Raw genomic sequence first — 15,746 nt, forward strand, 5'->3', positions numbered from 1 at the left:
ACATTCCAGAACCCTCCTCCATGTCTGGGCCGTCCACTGAACAGACCTCTATTCATTCATTTATAATTGGATCCCCCCTTTCCTGTTGCAGACAGATATCTGCCGCCAAGAACCCAACTCTCATAGACTTCTAAAAAGGCTTGCAACATTTCTCAGCCCAGACATGTACGTGTAAATCAATGCTAAAACATTTCAGGCCTACAATATTTCTCATTATGATTATAGCATTCAACTTCTTCATTTGGTTAAAGCATGTTAAAACTCTTATTCTATTATTCAGTAAACATTACTATAAATCATGGCCCATTAATGCAATGACCAAAAACGTTAAAACAATCTGTGTCGTGAAAAGAAACACCTTCCCTTTTAGCTCCAGCTCTGGCCCTGAGGCCTACCACGTTCTGCTCTTAACCACATACCACCTTATGTTTTAGCAGCTTCACGACATGGATTCAAAAAAATAATCACATCTAATAAAGTCATATAATGTCACACATTTCTGTATTAGTTCCACTTCTACTTAAATCTCTATATTAGCTATACATTTAGAATATAATTTCAGATACTATTAGCACTCATGGCATTTCTCTTCATGTTTTGTGCTTACTAAAGGTAAGTGTGATGTACTCATACAATTAAATCAGTTTGCGCTCTCTCACAAGCTTGTCTCTCATACTTGTCCATGAATCTAATTGAACCTCGGTGTTCCTCATGTATGCACGCCACAAAAACACTTTACAATGAAACTAAACATATTTCCAACCACACTTCCTACACGATGTAGGGTAATACGTAGGCAAGCGTTTCGGCGCCCCACATAGGGGTAGTAAGGACTACATGAATATTACAATAAACACCAGCTATACATAAAACGTAATGAATGCAACGTTTTCTCTAATGGAAACTAATTGCAACCCTATTATTGCCTTGGGCTTCCTATGAAGAGTAACCGAAACAAACAAGACTCTACAGTGAATCGCACGGGACCAACGACATCCTACGCGGCTTCTCTTAAAGTTAAGAATAATATTCATTCGACCCCTCAAACTTTTTTCTCGAATTGTGGAGACTGTTCTTGCCGCGGGCTTCTAGCGGTAGGTTGTGCCTGTTTTGGGCTGCTTTTGAAAGTGGATTGTGCTTGTTTTGTTCTGCCAGTTCAGGCCACAGTGCGCACGCGCGTCTCCGCTCCGGAGAGAGACGAACAGTGGCTCTTCATTCCGAGCCCGCACACGCCCCCCCCCGGACCCTGTCCCCTGTGCAGTGTTGATCCCCGGACGTCCACCGTTAGCCAAGGCATTCTTCTCTGTCTCTCCTCTGGTTCCGTGGAGGGTCGAGCTCTGAGGGTCACGCGCTGGTGACCGGTGGGCCGCGGTGGAGGACAACCCGGCGCCTCGCGCCGCTGCACCAGGGCCCGAGGCGGTCTCCCTCCCGCCGGGCCGTGCTGCGATGCCCTCGGACTTCATCTCTCTGCTCAGCTCCGACCTAGACCTCGAGTCGCCACGGTGCCTGTACTCGCGAGGTGAGTCGCGCCACAGGTGGCAGGGGTGTTGTGAATGTGGGTGAACAGGAGATAAAGGGGTGCTTCTGTGCAGGGAGGGTTCTTGGGAACGGTCAAGGTTAGAGGACGCAGGGCACCCCAGGGGCAGGAGGGGTTCTGGTGAGGTGGGAGTGGCAGGCCTGGTATGCTTTTGAGGGCTGGGAAGGAGGGGCAGTGCATGCCCCTCAGTGCAGTGGGTGGTGCCAGGCGCTGAGCACCTTTGGTAAGAGACCCCCTAATGATCCAGGGAACCTGTCAAGCACTAAGAATGCTATGCATTCTTCTACCTCGCACCTACATTGAGACAGTGTTGCTGTTGTCTCCGATCACATGTCACAACATGGCCCTTTTACAAGGCCAGTCTCTATAGCGTGTGTCCCGATCTTTACTTGGCCCTGCTGCATGCATGTCTGCTCGCTGGGTGGATTCTGCTGCTGGTCACCTCCGGTGGACTGCTTGTGGCACCTGGGCGAGGCTTATGTCATTCTTTCTTGATTCATGAATTTTAGTAGACTTAGCTCGTCTTGCAGATCTGATGCACATCCTGCTACAGTTGTGGATTATACTATTTGCCTAGCTGGGTCAGAGCGTTCTGTCACACCGTAACCTCCAAATGGTTGCCTTTTCCAGCGTCTGTCCCTGCAATCCTTTAAATAAACGTTAGCCTAATTCACACTAAACGCCTCACCGATGGCTTCTCCTCTGAAGCCGAACGCATCATTTATTTTTATTTTTATGTTCTGGACTTTGCTCGCCCGTCCCTAAGAAGCGAATGTCTAACTTTTTTAATGTCCTGCAAGAGCTGTACCCCTCTATGGACTTTATCATATTTTGCCAGGTTTCCCCCTTACACTGGCCAGTAATTCACGTTTATTATTTGGTCGCTGCCCACTACATTGTTCAGTGGAGTTTTTTGGAATCATGCGAAATCGACGGGATTGAATGCACTGTGCTTTTTAAGTGAACAGGAACACTTTTTGTTGGTTTGTTTTTCTGTCGCTTATATATAGAACTTGGTAGAATGCTACCCTGTGCTTTGCGCGAATGTGGGACAGTTCATGATCTTGTGTGAGAAGGAAATACAGTCGGTTGACTGTGTATTGGCGTCGCGTGCGGTTTTTATTATTATTATTTAGTACGTTCACATATCCCAAAAACATGCGCTGACATTAAAGTTGACATGCCTTAAAATAAATGCAATAAACGTGTAGTTCTTTTTGTCTACAGTTGAATATATTTGGAATTCTGAAATAATCTTGCACTTGTATTCTATTTTGTAGTATGTATGAATGTATGTATCAAGATAAGGACACAATAATGCTATATGTACTAGTCATCCGATAAACACGTTTTTAACAAATTGTTGCAATTAATGGCTGGTTCAGTCGCTCGATAGTGTGTGCAGCATTTCTGTATCCTAAAAATACAATCTTTGTAATAATATTAACCTTGTCACTTAAGAAGACTCCGGTGTTAAGCAGCTACAAATCCACTGTGCTGTTGAAGGGCAAACATGCGGAACAGACGGTCTGGAGAAACATAAAAGCTTCTGAAGATTTTGCGCAGTTAATGGATGTAGCTGCTTTCGACAAACCCTAAATGCAGTCGAATTCGGAGCACGTTAATAAAAGCACTGTTTGCACATTAAAAAAAATTACACGGACTGATTTTACACATCACTTAGTTAAACTGTAAAACTAGTATTTTGCTTGCCATTCAGTACAGTTTTTAGTTGCCACAAACTCGTATTTCCCACCTCAGGACAGAACCTGAAGTGTATTTCTATATTTTAACGTTTCTGTCTCGTACAACCCGTTAAGTATCGAAAAAAATAAAATTATGCTTGTTGTCTAGAGAGAGCCCCATGTAGACTAGTGTGGTCTATCTTTCACCGACACCAAGAGTGATGTGCACTATCCGGGACAAACATGAACATAGAGGAACAGACAAGCGCATAGAGAGAGGGTGGAACAGGCTGCTTACTTGGACATGGAGACATCAATGTGCACTGTAACGAAACCCAAATTCCACTGTCATCTAGCATTGTGGCGGAAGGCCAGAAGGCATCATTTGTTTCATTCCCCTGCAGAGCCACCACCACTGGGCAAACTGTATTTTAAAAAGTTTTTCCTTGTACCTTACTATAACGCATCCAGAACATGGTACGATATTTGCATCAGTCTTACAAACCTCACTCGTACCTATAATTCGTACCCCGTGGACAGCAGCGTTGCAAACCTCTCCCAACACACAGGGTAGGTCAAATATTGACGAGAGCAGTACAAGGTACACTCCACCACCCGTCCAGTTAAATATCCAGCAGAAGCAGCACACACTTATATGCTGCACCATCCCATATGCAATATCAGTCTAAGCTTCACTCACAGGGTTGAGAGAGAAGCTGAGAAAAGACAGCAAGCATCGGGTATTTCCAACGTTGATCCTTGAGGGCTCGATTCATTTCCAGATATTCAATGTATGCGCATGAGGTGCATTTTACATCCTAAACGTGGGATCGTTTACTTAATTTCTTGGCCGTAAAATCTGGACCATTGTGGATCAACATTCTACTCCATAGGCCAATATGGATGGGTTCCAAAGCAAACCACTACTGCGCCAGGGTGATAACGAAAGGGTAAAACTAAAAGTGATCTAAAAATAGAAAAAAAGTCTTGAATCCTGTATAGAGGTTGTGGTCTGGTTCCTAAGAGTGAAGGCTTACAAATGTCTCTCTGATTGATGTGTTCAAGACTAGTGACATAGCGGAATAACCTTTGTATTTACACTCCGAGTAATCCGTCTAATGGAAGGTGCCTAAAGAACTCCCTTTCCAAGCTTGAAGATACATGCCAAGCAGCTTCACTCTTACCATATTCCTAAACATACCATCTCTTGAAACAGTTGGCTCAGCAAACCAATCCTAGGCCTCATTAGCACTAGAGTCTGTGCTTGCACTGGCTGGTTGGTCATGCTGCACCTGTCCCTGCCTTGTACGTTAATTTAATTCCTGTACAGATAAACCTGGTCTATCTGCCATTGAATAAGGGCTCAAATGGTAGGTGCTTTTTTTATTAAAACTTCTCTTATTGTCACTAATTGGTTGCCTTTATGGGAAAGATAATTGTTTAAACAATCTGTGAGCAAAAGTTGAAGCAAACTTTTGGGAGCACCTTTTTATAGTGCTACTTAAATTTGATCAGAAAATGTAAAAGTAAAACTCATTTTTTTTGCACGTTTCAGAAGAGTATGTGAACATATTGGTGTTTCAAGTAGGATTTTGGGGAGTTGCTGCTGTAGGTGAGACAGCAAAGCTTGTAGAACCTATGTGGTGAAGTTGGTTGTGAAGATTATAATTTGTAGTTTATGAAGCTTAGTATATTTTAGTTGCAGTAGATGAAGGTGTACATGGTTATTACACAAATGGTTGTGGGTGATATGTGGTTGTGTTAGTTTTGTACTGTAGTTAATGGCCTGGTTAAGTGAAGTGCTTCAGTCTGCTCATGAAAAAATCCCTTAAACAAATGGTTTATGGTAGATAAAGGAGGATGTTGGATGTGCTGAGGGTGTCTATTGTAAAATGTAGGTTGTGGATTTATGTAGCATAATGGTGCTGTCCGGCGGGAATGTCTGTGCTTATTTTACATTGTAGGCATGGCTGTGAATCATAGGTGGTAGCACAGAATGTAGCTCATAGTTTTTGTAGGTGTAGATGGTGATAAAGGTGTTGAGCTGGTGAAGTCTGTAGCAGGTTGTATAAGCAAAGACACGCTCCTACCCCTCTCAGCTAAAGCGTCCTCCAAACTTCATCTAGTGACATGGGCAAAACCTTCTATGTTGTCTAAAGAGGATGCTTACACTATTATAATATTCACTGAAGCATTATCCCCTCAATCAAAACCTTCTTTCGTTGATGGAGAAAAAAAATGAATTGTACTTTTGCCGCTTAGCCCACTTTTGTTATGTCGCTGTGATGGTTTGCCATTAGTGGTGGTAAAGTGCTACTAATATGCCTGTACGATAATGGTTTAAATATTTCTACATAAAAAATGCTCAACTTCTCCCCAGCAAACAGATTACATTGCATCTTTATTTCCCTGGAAATAGATTTTTGGCTAGAGCAAAGCTATTTGTTTTCCAGTAGCGTTTCGTAAATTAGCTCTGGAAATTTAAACAATATAACACTCCTACTGATTGCTAAACTAAGAACATATAAAGCGTTCAGCACCATTATTTAGGGAGGCAAAGAAAAGTGTTTCGGACTGCAGTTAATAGATAAACTATCATAAGGTTTTTATATTAAGTGCCGCGCTTTAGTCTTAGTGTGCCGGAATCAAACCCACAGTGGTGTAAAATGGAAAGGAACTCAACTAAACAGTTGAAATTAGTAGGTTTATTTTAGTCGGTGCACAGTAAAATGGCATTAAATGCATTCTTCCCACAATGTTACATATTTGTGGCAGAGAACTAAAACGACTTTTTTTTGTGCATAGTTAAGCACTCTTGTGGGTTAATCCAATTTGTTTGGAAAATAAAGGTCTTTCCTGAAAGAGTTGGATTAATGCTGGTAGCTTTAAAAATACAGACTCGCCCGATTGTGCGTTATTTTCATTTGAATTTCTTAACTACAAATATGATAAGAAATAATGAGATCTGTATCTGAAGTACATTTCTCTATCAACCTTATCTGAACCGTCGAGTGGAAGCGTTGGCATGCGCTAAGCATGTATAAAGTGACTTGCGACTGTTTTCTAGCTGCCAAAAGTTTCAATAAAATGATTAAGGTACACACATACATATGCATATATTCTATAGCGCAAACGTAGCCAAAAGACAGCCGTGCACTGTACAGGGTCAAAGACACTAAGGAGTGGCTCCATTTTTGTGGTCTGGTCTTTGGAACAACCATTTAGGTGGAGAGTGGTCTTCGCTCTGGTGAGGTTTTTTTTAGAATGGATTCCCTAAAATCTTTGTATTTGGAGGGGACCAGTTTAGCAAAATTAACATGGCTGACGGATGACTCTCTCCCCGATATCTTGGCAGCACTACCCCCTGCTTACTATATGCTTAATATCAATCGTCCTTCCGGCCGTGTTGGCCGGGGGGTGGCAGCTGTCATACGGAAGGAGCTCAAATTTATTTCCACATCTTCCTTCATCCTTGCTGATGTAGACAACCTTATCATCAGTCTCGAAACAGGAGAGGGAGCTCTTACTCTTATTGTCCTCTACCGTCCCCCGTCTTCCATGCCTCTGTTCCCTGCCACCTTTAGCGAACAATTAGCCAACCTGATCACCTCTTCTGCCCGAGTCGCCATCTTTGGCGATTTTAACTATTGGTACAACAATAGCGACGCCGGTCCCCACGCTGCAGAGCTGTTCGAAGTCCTCTCTAATTTCAACATGAGCCAACTTGTCTCCTCCCCTACTCACATCAGGGGTCATATATTAGATCACATCTGGACCCACAATCTCACGCTCTCCTGTCCTGTGATTACCCCCTGTATCTGGTCGGACCATCATTTAATTGACACGGTGATCACAGTCAGGGGCCACGTTAAAGCTCCTCCCTTGGCAGGTGGGGTCGCTCGCAAATGGGGCACCCTCGACTCACAAGGTTTCCTCTCTTCCCTGTCTGACACTCAACCTCCATCGCGCAGCAGCGCGACTGTCCAGGCTTTGGAAGACGACTTCTCCAGCTGGATCACAAGGGCCAGTGACCTCTTTGCCCCTCTCTCCAGATTCCTCCGTTCCCGCCATAGCAAATCGCACAGGTGGTTCAATGCCTCCCTGAAATCCCAACAGCTTAAACTGCGTCAGATGGAACGTAGGTGGAGACGTTCCTACTTACCGATCGACAGAGAGGCATATGTCGCGGCACGAAAAATATACAAAAGCGCAATCATAGCTGCGAAATCCTCACACTTCTCTGAAAGAATTTCCGTCGCCCCCAATAAATCTAAAGAGATATTTAGAATTATGGGTGAGCTGACGTCTGACGCCAGAACCCTCCCTTCCCAGGCCCCCACCCAACAATCCTGTAATGCCTTAAACAGCTTCTTCACTGAAAAAATCACTAAGATTAAGAACACTATCCCTCCTGCCCCACTCGCCGTTTTACCTGTCTCCTCTCCTGGAAATCCACTCTCACTATCACACTTTCCCCCCCCTTGACTCCCTCACCCTCGCCAAACTTGCCTCCCGAGTCAAATCCGGCTCCCCCAATGATTGCTGTCCTACTTCCGTCTTCAGAGACATCTGCCTGGCTTTGCCGAATTGCGTCTTGCCACTGTTAAACACCTCTCTCCTCGAGGCTGGTACAGTACCTAACTCTTTCAAGGAGGCAGTTTTGGTACCTTTGCTGAAAAAACCTGGAGCCGACCCGGAGGACTTCGCCAACTATCGGCCTATTTCTCTCTTGCCCTATCTTTCCAAAATCTTGGAGGCACACGTCACCAGCTGCCTCTCTCAGTTCGTCGAGTGCTTCGGCTACCTTAAGCCCAATCAAGCCGGCTTTAGACCTGCCCACTCTACTGAGGCTGTGATTTTGGCGGTTATGAACTCTCTCAGGGGCAATGCCGACAACGGGTCTCCACAGGCACTGGTCTTACTGGATTTGTTGGCAGCGTTCGACACGGTGGACCATAACATCCTTCTCCACCGTGTCGAGCAAGCCGGCATCCGGGGCCTGGCCCTGGCCTGGATCAAATCTTTTTTGACAGGCAGAACACAGGCTGTCCACCTGGGTCCTTTCATGGCCTCTAAGGAACCATCCACCTGTGGAGTGCCTCAGGGATCCTCCCTGTCTCCCCTGCTTTTTAATCTTTATCTCCGCCCGCTCATCCACTCTCTGAAGAGCTGGGACATCACCGTCTTCAATTACGCAGACGATCTGCAAATCATTTTCCCTCTTAATACTCCTAACGCAGCTCTCGACTGTCAGGCGGTCATGCTACACATCCAGCAATGGATGAACCTTAACCAGCTCAAGCTGAACCCGGGGAAGACAGAGCTAATCCTTCCGGGCAATAGTTCCATCTATTGGGGCCCTCAGTTCTGGCCTTCGGAGCTGGGTCCCCGCCCACCCCGGCAAAGTCGGCAAAGAGCCTGGGGGTTATCATAGACACAGAGCTCTCCCTTAAGCCTCAGGTCGGTGCAGTGGTGTCCTCCTGGATGTTCCAGCTTAGGAGAATCAGGAAAGTTTCCCATCTCCTCTCGCCTGAGGCCCTGATACAAGTTCTGATCGCCCTGGTGCTCTCCCGCCTGGACTTCTCCAACTCCTTGTACCATGGCCTACCCAAATATCTTCTGCATAGGCTGCAAATTGTGCAGAACCAGGCGGCCAGACTGGCTTATAAAACCCTGAAGTGGCAGTCTGCAAAACCACTGCTCTGCAAACTCCACTGGTTGCCGGTCGAACAGAGAGCCCCATTTAAGATCGGCTGCCTGACCTACAAAGCTGTCACGGGTACTTCTCCCGCTTTTCTCAAATCCCTAGTGATTCCTTACTATCCGGTACGTAATCTACGGTCCTCTCATCGCCAACTTTTGACTGCACCTCCAATTAAGCTTAAAAAACATGGTGGTCGCAGATTCGCTCATCTGGCTCCCAAACTCTGGAATCAGTTGCCGTTACCGCTCAAATCTTCTAATTCTACTAATTCCCTCCTGGAATTCAGAAAACTTCTGAAAACCATTCTCTTTACACAGTCTGGCTAGCTTCCCTCTTCTACTTTCCTCAGCACTCACCCAGCGCCAGGAAACTTACGGTGACAGAGCGCTATACAAAACTCCCTTAAGATAAGATAATAATTGTAACTTCAGAACGAGTATTAAAGTAAGTCATACCCAATAATAATGAAAATTGGGATAAACTATTCAATCTCAAAAAGAAATTAAAATGGAGAGAATAACGTGCAGATTACCTAATCGAGTATCGTAAAACTGGTGTCATCCATATCGGTTTACAGATTAGGAATGAGCCAGCTTTATTTGTTAATAATCAGAAGTTTAAACACAACTGGACTCTGACTGCAAACCAACGGAGTAGGTATTGGATGGTACTAATTATATAGACTGCAAAGGAAGTGATTTTATTTGAGAAAAAAGATTAAGGAGTTGGGACAAATCTTAAGAGAACATATAGCATTGGTTGAAGTAAAAAAAACAGAGTTCATGGAAAAAACAAGTAATAGATCTGTATGAGTAGGGATTGGTGTCAGTATAACGCGTTGTATTACAACGCATTCCGTTACAACGCAGATTTTACAACGCGGGATCCATTACAACGGATGTCATTACAATGCATGGCATTACATCGCAGATGCTATTACAACGCATGGCATTACATCGTAAGTATAGGTAAGTTGAATTTTTTGTTAAAAATGTTATTTAGTTTATTGTAAATAATTTTTTTTTAAATAATTTAATTAAAAGACATTTAAAAATTGTCATTAATTTAATTTAATAAAATAATATCTATTTAATAAATGTAAATATAATAAAAATTGTAATTAATTTAATTTAATTAAAAAAAGTAATTAGTTTAATGTACATATTTTTTATAATGAAATTAAATTAAATTAATAATATTAATTTATTTAATTTAATTAATTTAATAAAAAATGTTATTAATGTAAAATAATTAATTTAATTTATTAAATATATTTCAATTAATTTTAAAATGGTAAATATAATTTAATTATCCCTAAACCCAAACCCTGCCCTAAAACCTAAAAACACCCCTGTACCCCAAAACCCAAACCCTACCCTAAAACCTAAAAACACCCCTGTACCCCAAAACCCAAACCCTGCCCTAAAACCTAAAAACACCCCTGTACCCCAAAACCCAAACCCTGCCCTAAAACCTAAAAACACCCCTGTACCCCAAAACCCAAACCCTACCCTAAAACCTAAAAACACCCCTGTACCCCAAAACCCAAACCCTGCCCTAAAACCTAAAAACACCTCTGTACCCCAAAACCCAAACTCTGCCCTAAAACCTAAAAACACCTCTGTACCCCAAAACCCAAACTCTGCCCTAAAACCTAAAAACACCCCTGTACCCCAAAACCCAAACCCTGCCCTAAAACCTAAAAACACCCCTGTACCCCAAAACCCAAACCCTACCCTAAAACCACCCCTGTACCCCAAAACCCAAACCCTGCCCTAAAACCTAAAAGCACCCCTGTACCCCAAAACCCAAACCCTGCCCTAAAACCTAAAAACACCCCTGTATCCCAAAACCCAAACCCTGCCCTAAAACCTAAAAACACCCCTGTACCCCAAAACCCAAACCCTACCCTAAAACCTAAAAACACCCCTGTACCCCAAAACCCAAACCCTGCCCTAAAACCTATAAATACCCAAACACCCCAAAACATATACCTCAGTACCCCAAAACATATACTCCTATACTCATACTTATTTAAAAAATCACTTAAATTAATATATTTAATTTATAATATTTAAAAACAAAAATAAATATTTTTTTTTATAATTAATAATATTTAAATCAATTAAATAATATTAAATGAAATAAAAAAAATTAAATACTTACCAATACTTACGATGTAATAGTATGCGTTGTAATAGCATCTGCGATGTAATGCCATGCATTGTAATGACATACGATGTAATGGATCCCGCGTTGTAAAATCTGCGTTGTAACGGAATGCTACGTAAAAGTTGCGTTGTAGGTGTAACATACCATGAGTAGTACTTGATAGATAAATAAAAACTTTCCAATTAAAATAAGGTTAAGAAACTCAGTTTTGAAATAGTTTACCTGTGTCTTAAGTAACAATATTGTGATGAACATCACTGACTTCATCCACAAAGAGAGAGGGAGTTTCTCTATAGACCAAAAATTAGTCACATTTTCAGATTCATCAGAAGATGAGAGAGTGTATAGGAGAGATGACAGTGATGTTATGGGTAATAGCAAGGATTATCAGACTTTTTTTTAGAGCAACGCCCAAAAGAGAAATCAAAGGAACAATCATGGGACTGGAAGAGGCCAATATCAGAGTGCACACACCCCCCAAGATTAGTTTCTGACCAGGAGCCAGAAATATTGTTAATAAACAATCAAGTAGAACCATCACTAAAATACAAATGGAGACTTTAGATAAGGGCATTAGTTTTGTGCCAACCAGTTTTATTATTAGGTTTGTATTGGAACAGGACCTTAGGGCCTTTTTAGAAAGCTCAGACTAAATAGGATCTTTGAGGGTAAAGATAAGGCTCCACCTGAAAAAAGATCAGGTCTTGCACTCAAATCCACGTTTAATCCTTCCTTGTCCCTAGTAGTAAAATAGGTTGTGTCAAATCTCTCATAGAACCCTTGAATGAATATGTGGACTGTTTCCTGAGACTTCCGGTGAGTGTATAGGGATTTATTGTGAAGGATTCAGCACATTTGATCTTATAGGCTGAAGGCTTGGGTTTGATAAAAAACATTCAATATTTAGTCACACATGACATAGAAGTGCTGTATGAACATTTTCTTCAAAATGACAAAATCATGGCGATTCAAAAAATCTTATATTAGTCAGGGTTTCAAGGTCCCAGGTTGTAACCATGGTCTTAAAGAACAATATTTTCCTGTTTAAAAATAATCTCTTCCTTCAATTGAGAGGGGCCAGCGAGGCAGCCACTTCTACTCCAAGATGAATGTGCTTTTTATGTAGCCAAATGTGAGAATAAACATGTTTACAATGCAGTGACACTATTCTTTGAACATGTTAAGCATTGAACCTGATTTATTGATGACAGATTCTTCATTTGGTGTGGCCCTGAGAATTTATTAATTTAATATATAACCTTTTTAAATCTAGGTGATAGAAATCTGAGATTTATCTCAACTTGGACAAATATTAAATGTAAAGTTTTAGATACAACTAGAAAAGAAGTTGCTAGCCACTTAGAAGTAGAACTATGTATGAAACCCACAGACAAGAACACACTATTGCACTATGAGAGTTACTATCTTATAAGTCAAAGGTAAAACATCAATTTTTGGGCACGTTTCTGACGTTATGGAGAAATTGCAGTACCATGAGTAAAAAGGAAAATGACGGGATTGTTTTTGTTAGTACATTTTCAGGGATAAGCACTCACAACACTCCCAAAACCTCTACATTCTGCAAGAATATGTCCCTGAGAGATAAGTTGATACATACATTTTGAGAGAGAAAACCAAATGTGCAAGTTAATATATAGACACAAAGGAAAGAATAATAGGTAATATATTGTGTGAACGTTGTAGCACTGTCGGTTTTGTATTTGTGATGTCAGGGTTGGATGCCATGGAGTAGGATATAAGAATCATCACATTACCAAATTGTAGGAACAAGAACATATTATGCCTACTTAGGTGTCTTTGCAGCTACGGATACATGGGACAAACTGGTCGAGAATTATGTATTTGAGTCAGCAATTGGAGCAAAAAAGATAGGAACTCTTCTAGTGGAACATTTACCTTGAAATAAATTGGATGGAAATGAAAATGAGGTGGTTTATACAAGAGAAAATAGAAAGTAGGAGAGGGAGGTAATACCATCACAAGAAGGAACATTTGTGAGTAGTTTTTCTTTGTTGTCAAAATTGGATTTGTACAAAGTGGGGTTGAACCATAAAGAGGAACTGGAACAATAGGTTATTCAATTCTTGGGTACATTAGTTTATGAATCTTGTAATTTTAACAAACACAAATCGGGTTGGAGATGCCCTTTACGCTAGAAGAGGTGATAAGTAAAATTCCGGAACTTTAATTCAGTAGCTTCATTTGGCTTGTAAAAACAAACCATAAAAGGACAAACATGCAATATGCTAACAATAATAAATACATAATAATTCATATTGTTAAAACATTGCAATTAAAAGCCGCCCAAAAAGTGAAAATTACAATTAAAAGCCGCCCAAAAAGTGAAAATTACAAACATGGAACCAGGACCACAACTTACACAAAATAAGTTAATCCTCTTTTGTTTAAAGATCGCACATATTAAAAAGCATTACATATTCATAAAAAGCAAGGTTATACTGTTCGTTAAAACAATAGAGAATGCCTGTGTCATAACATGTGCTCAAAGAATGCGGCCACGCCTAAGCAGACCCCAAGTTTGGGAAGCAACTGCAAGTATAGTAATGAAGGAATGTGATGGAAATGTGAAGTGCCCCTTAAAAGTGAATAAAAAACTTCCTAATATAATTACCATAAAATCCACAACATTTGCCAATGATTACATTGAATGCTCATTACATGGGAAGACCAACATTTTCTTTCAGGCCAAATTGGTAATGTCTCCTGGTGATGAAAAAAATATTGGGCTGTCCCAAATTGGCGCACAAGCCTTTAATGTAACTGAGCCAGGGGATATGAAGATCCCTATCACAGGCAAGGCAGTCCATGATTTCCCTAGTTAGGAAGGCTTCAGATTTGAGCCAGATGGAAAACCATAAATTCAAGGGGGTCAAGTTAATAAAGTCAGCCACATATGGTAAACCAAGTTCCTTGTGAAGGGAATAGATTGGTGACCCTGGCGACACACCAAGGATGCACCTACATACTCTTATTCTCCTTGTCCTGCAAAAGTTTAACAGCCCTATACCCCCATGAAGCCTGATCCTTAGGTGAGAGTAGGTACACACTCCCTTTTATGAATCTTGATGAGAACCACTAAGGTCTTATTACCTATTTTTGAGGCCTGACTAAACAGGAAACCTACAGCCTCAGCGGAAAACGCATCCTCCAGAGAGTTTACCGAACTGCTTATTAGCTTAAATTTTATTTCACATGTCCATATCCCCACACATGCACAGGGTCACACTCTGGACCAAATCTGGTCTCTCAACATCTCTATTTCTGTCCCCACAGTTACTCCCTGTCTATGGTCTGACCATTTTTTGATCTCCTTCTTCCTGGACTTGAGGTCAGCTCAGAGGCCATCTCTCCCTATAAACACCTGGGCGCGCAACTGGGGTAAAGTTGACATTCCATCTTTGTGCTCTTCTCTCTCTACTTCCAGTCCAGCTATTGACAAACTCTCCATTCCATCTCAAGCTGAAGCCATAAATGAATGGCTGATCAGAACATGTGATCAGGTGGCTCCCCTTAGGCGTGTCCAGGTGAAGCGCACTCACCACGCGAACAAGTGGTTCAATCAGGAGCTTAGGGAGAAAAAACTGGCGGCTCGCCAAGCAGAGCGTACCTGGAGACGCACCTATAGTGTGACCTCAAAGACCCTGTACAACTCCATTCAGGCGGAATACAAGAGAGCTATTTTGAAGGCTAAAACTTATTATATTTCAGGCAAGATTCTTCAGGCGGAGAATAAACCGAGGGAAATCTTTGCCACAGTGTTTGAACTGGCCTCTTCGGACAGAACAACTGCCAAACCGGATCCTTCTCAAAAGCTGTGTGATTCTTTGAATGATTTTGTCATCAGTAAAATTGAAGGCATCAAGTCCAACATCCTCCCTCCCTCTACTTCATTTTCCGACATTGTCCCGCCAAACAACCCGTATCACCTTGATCAATTAGCCTTGCTATCTGAGGAGACTTTTCTCTCTATTCTCCCTAATGTCAAATCTGGCTCTCCTGCAGACGCCTGCCCGGCTTATATCATGTGTGACATTTTCCGGAGCTGTCCCCTTCCCCCCCTGACCTTCCTTAATGAGTCCCTTAAAACAGGCACTGTCCCCTCCTCCCATAAATCAGCCACGATTGTCCCCATTTTAAAAAAGCCGGGTGCCGACCCTACAATACTGGCAAACTACCGCCCCATCTCCCTCCTCCCCTATCTGGCAAAGGTGTTGGAGCGGCACATTACCCTCACTCTTAGTTCCTTCATTGAGTCCAGTGGGTTTCTTGCCCCCTCTCAGGCGGGTTTTCGCCCTCTTCATTCCACCGAAAAGGTGGTAGTGTCCGTTATGGACACACTTAGAGAGGGGCTTGATTCCAATCTCCCACACGCGTTGATTCTCCTCGATCTTTCTGCCGCCTTCGACACGGTTGATCATAACATTCTTCTTTCCCGTGTCGAGGCGGCAGGCGTCGGGGGCTCCGCCCTGGCTTGGGTGACCTAATTTCTTAGTGATCGCACCCAAGCCATCCATCTGGCAGACGTTTCCTCAACGGCTCATAAAGTACAGTGTGGTGTCCCTCAGGGCTCGTCTCTCTCCCCTCTTCTCTTCAATTTGTATATTTT

The 15,746-nt window shown here is 42.3% G+C and overlaps 1 protein-coding gene across 5 annotated transcripts in view; it reads left to right on the forward strand.

The window, feature by feature from the left end:
• The first annotated feature begins 1,158 nt into the window (after positions 1-1,158).
• The window catches only part of NFAT5 (nuclear factor of activated T cells 5), a 787,967-nt gene continuing 773,379 nt past the window's right edge, over positions 1,159-15,746 (forward strand). For all 5 annotated transcript variants that reach the window (XM_078670043.1, XM_078670045.1, XM_078670041.1 and 2 more), the window contains exon 1: positions 1,159-1,519. In XM_078670043.1, coding sequence (XP_078526169.1) covers positions 1,447-1,519 — 73 coding nt within the window. In that variant the 5' untranslated portion in view covers positions 1,159-1,446. The remainder of the gene's footprint in view (positions 1,520-15,746) is intronic.

The sequence above is a fragment of the Lissotriton helveticus genome, chromosome 12, assembly GCF_964261635.1.
Source record: "Lissotriton helveticus chromosome 12, aLisHel1.1, whole genome shotgun sequence".
Taxonomy (NCBI): Eukaryota; Metazoa; Chordata; class Amphibia; order Caudata; family Salamandridae; genus Lissotriton; species Lissotriton helveticus.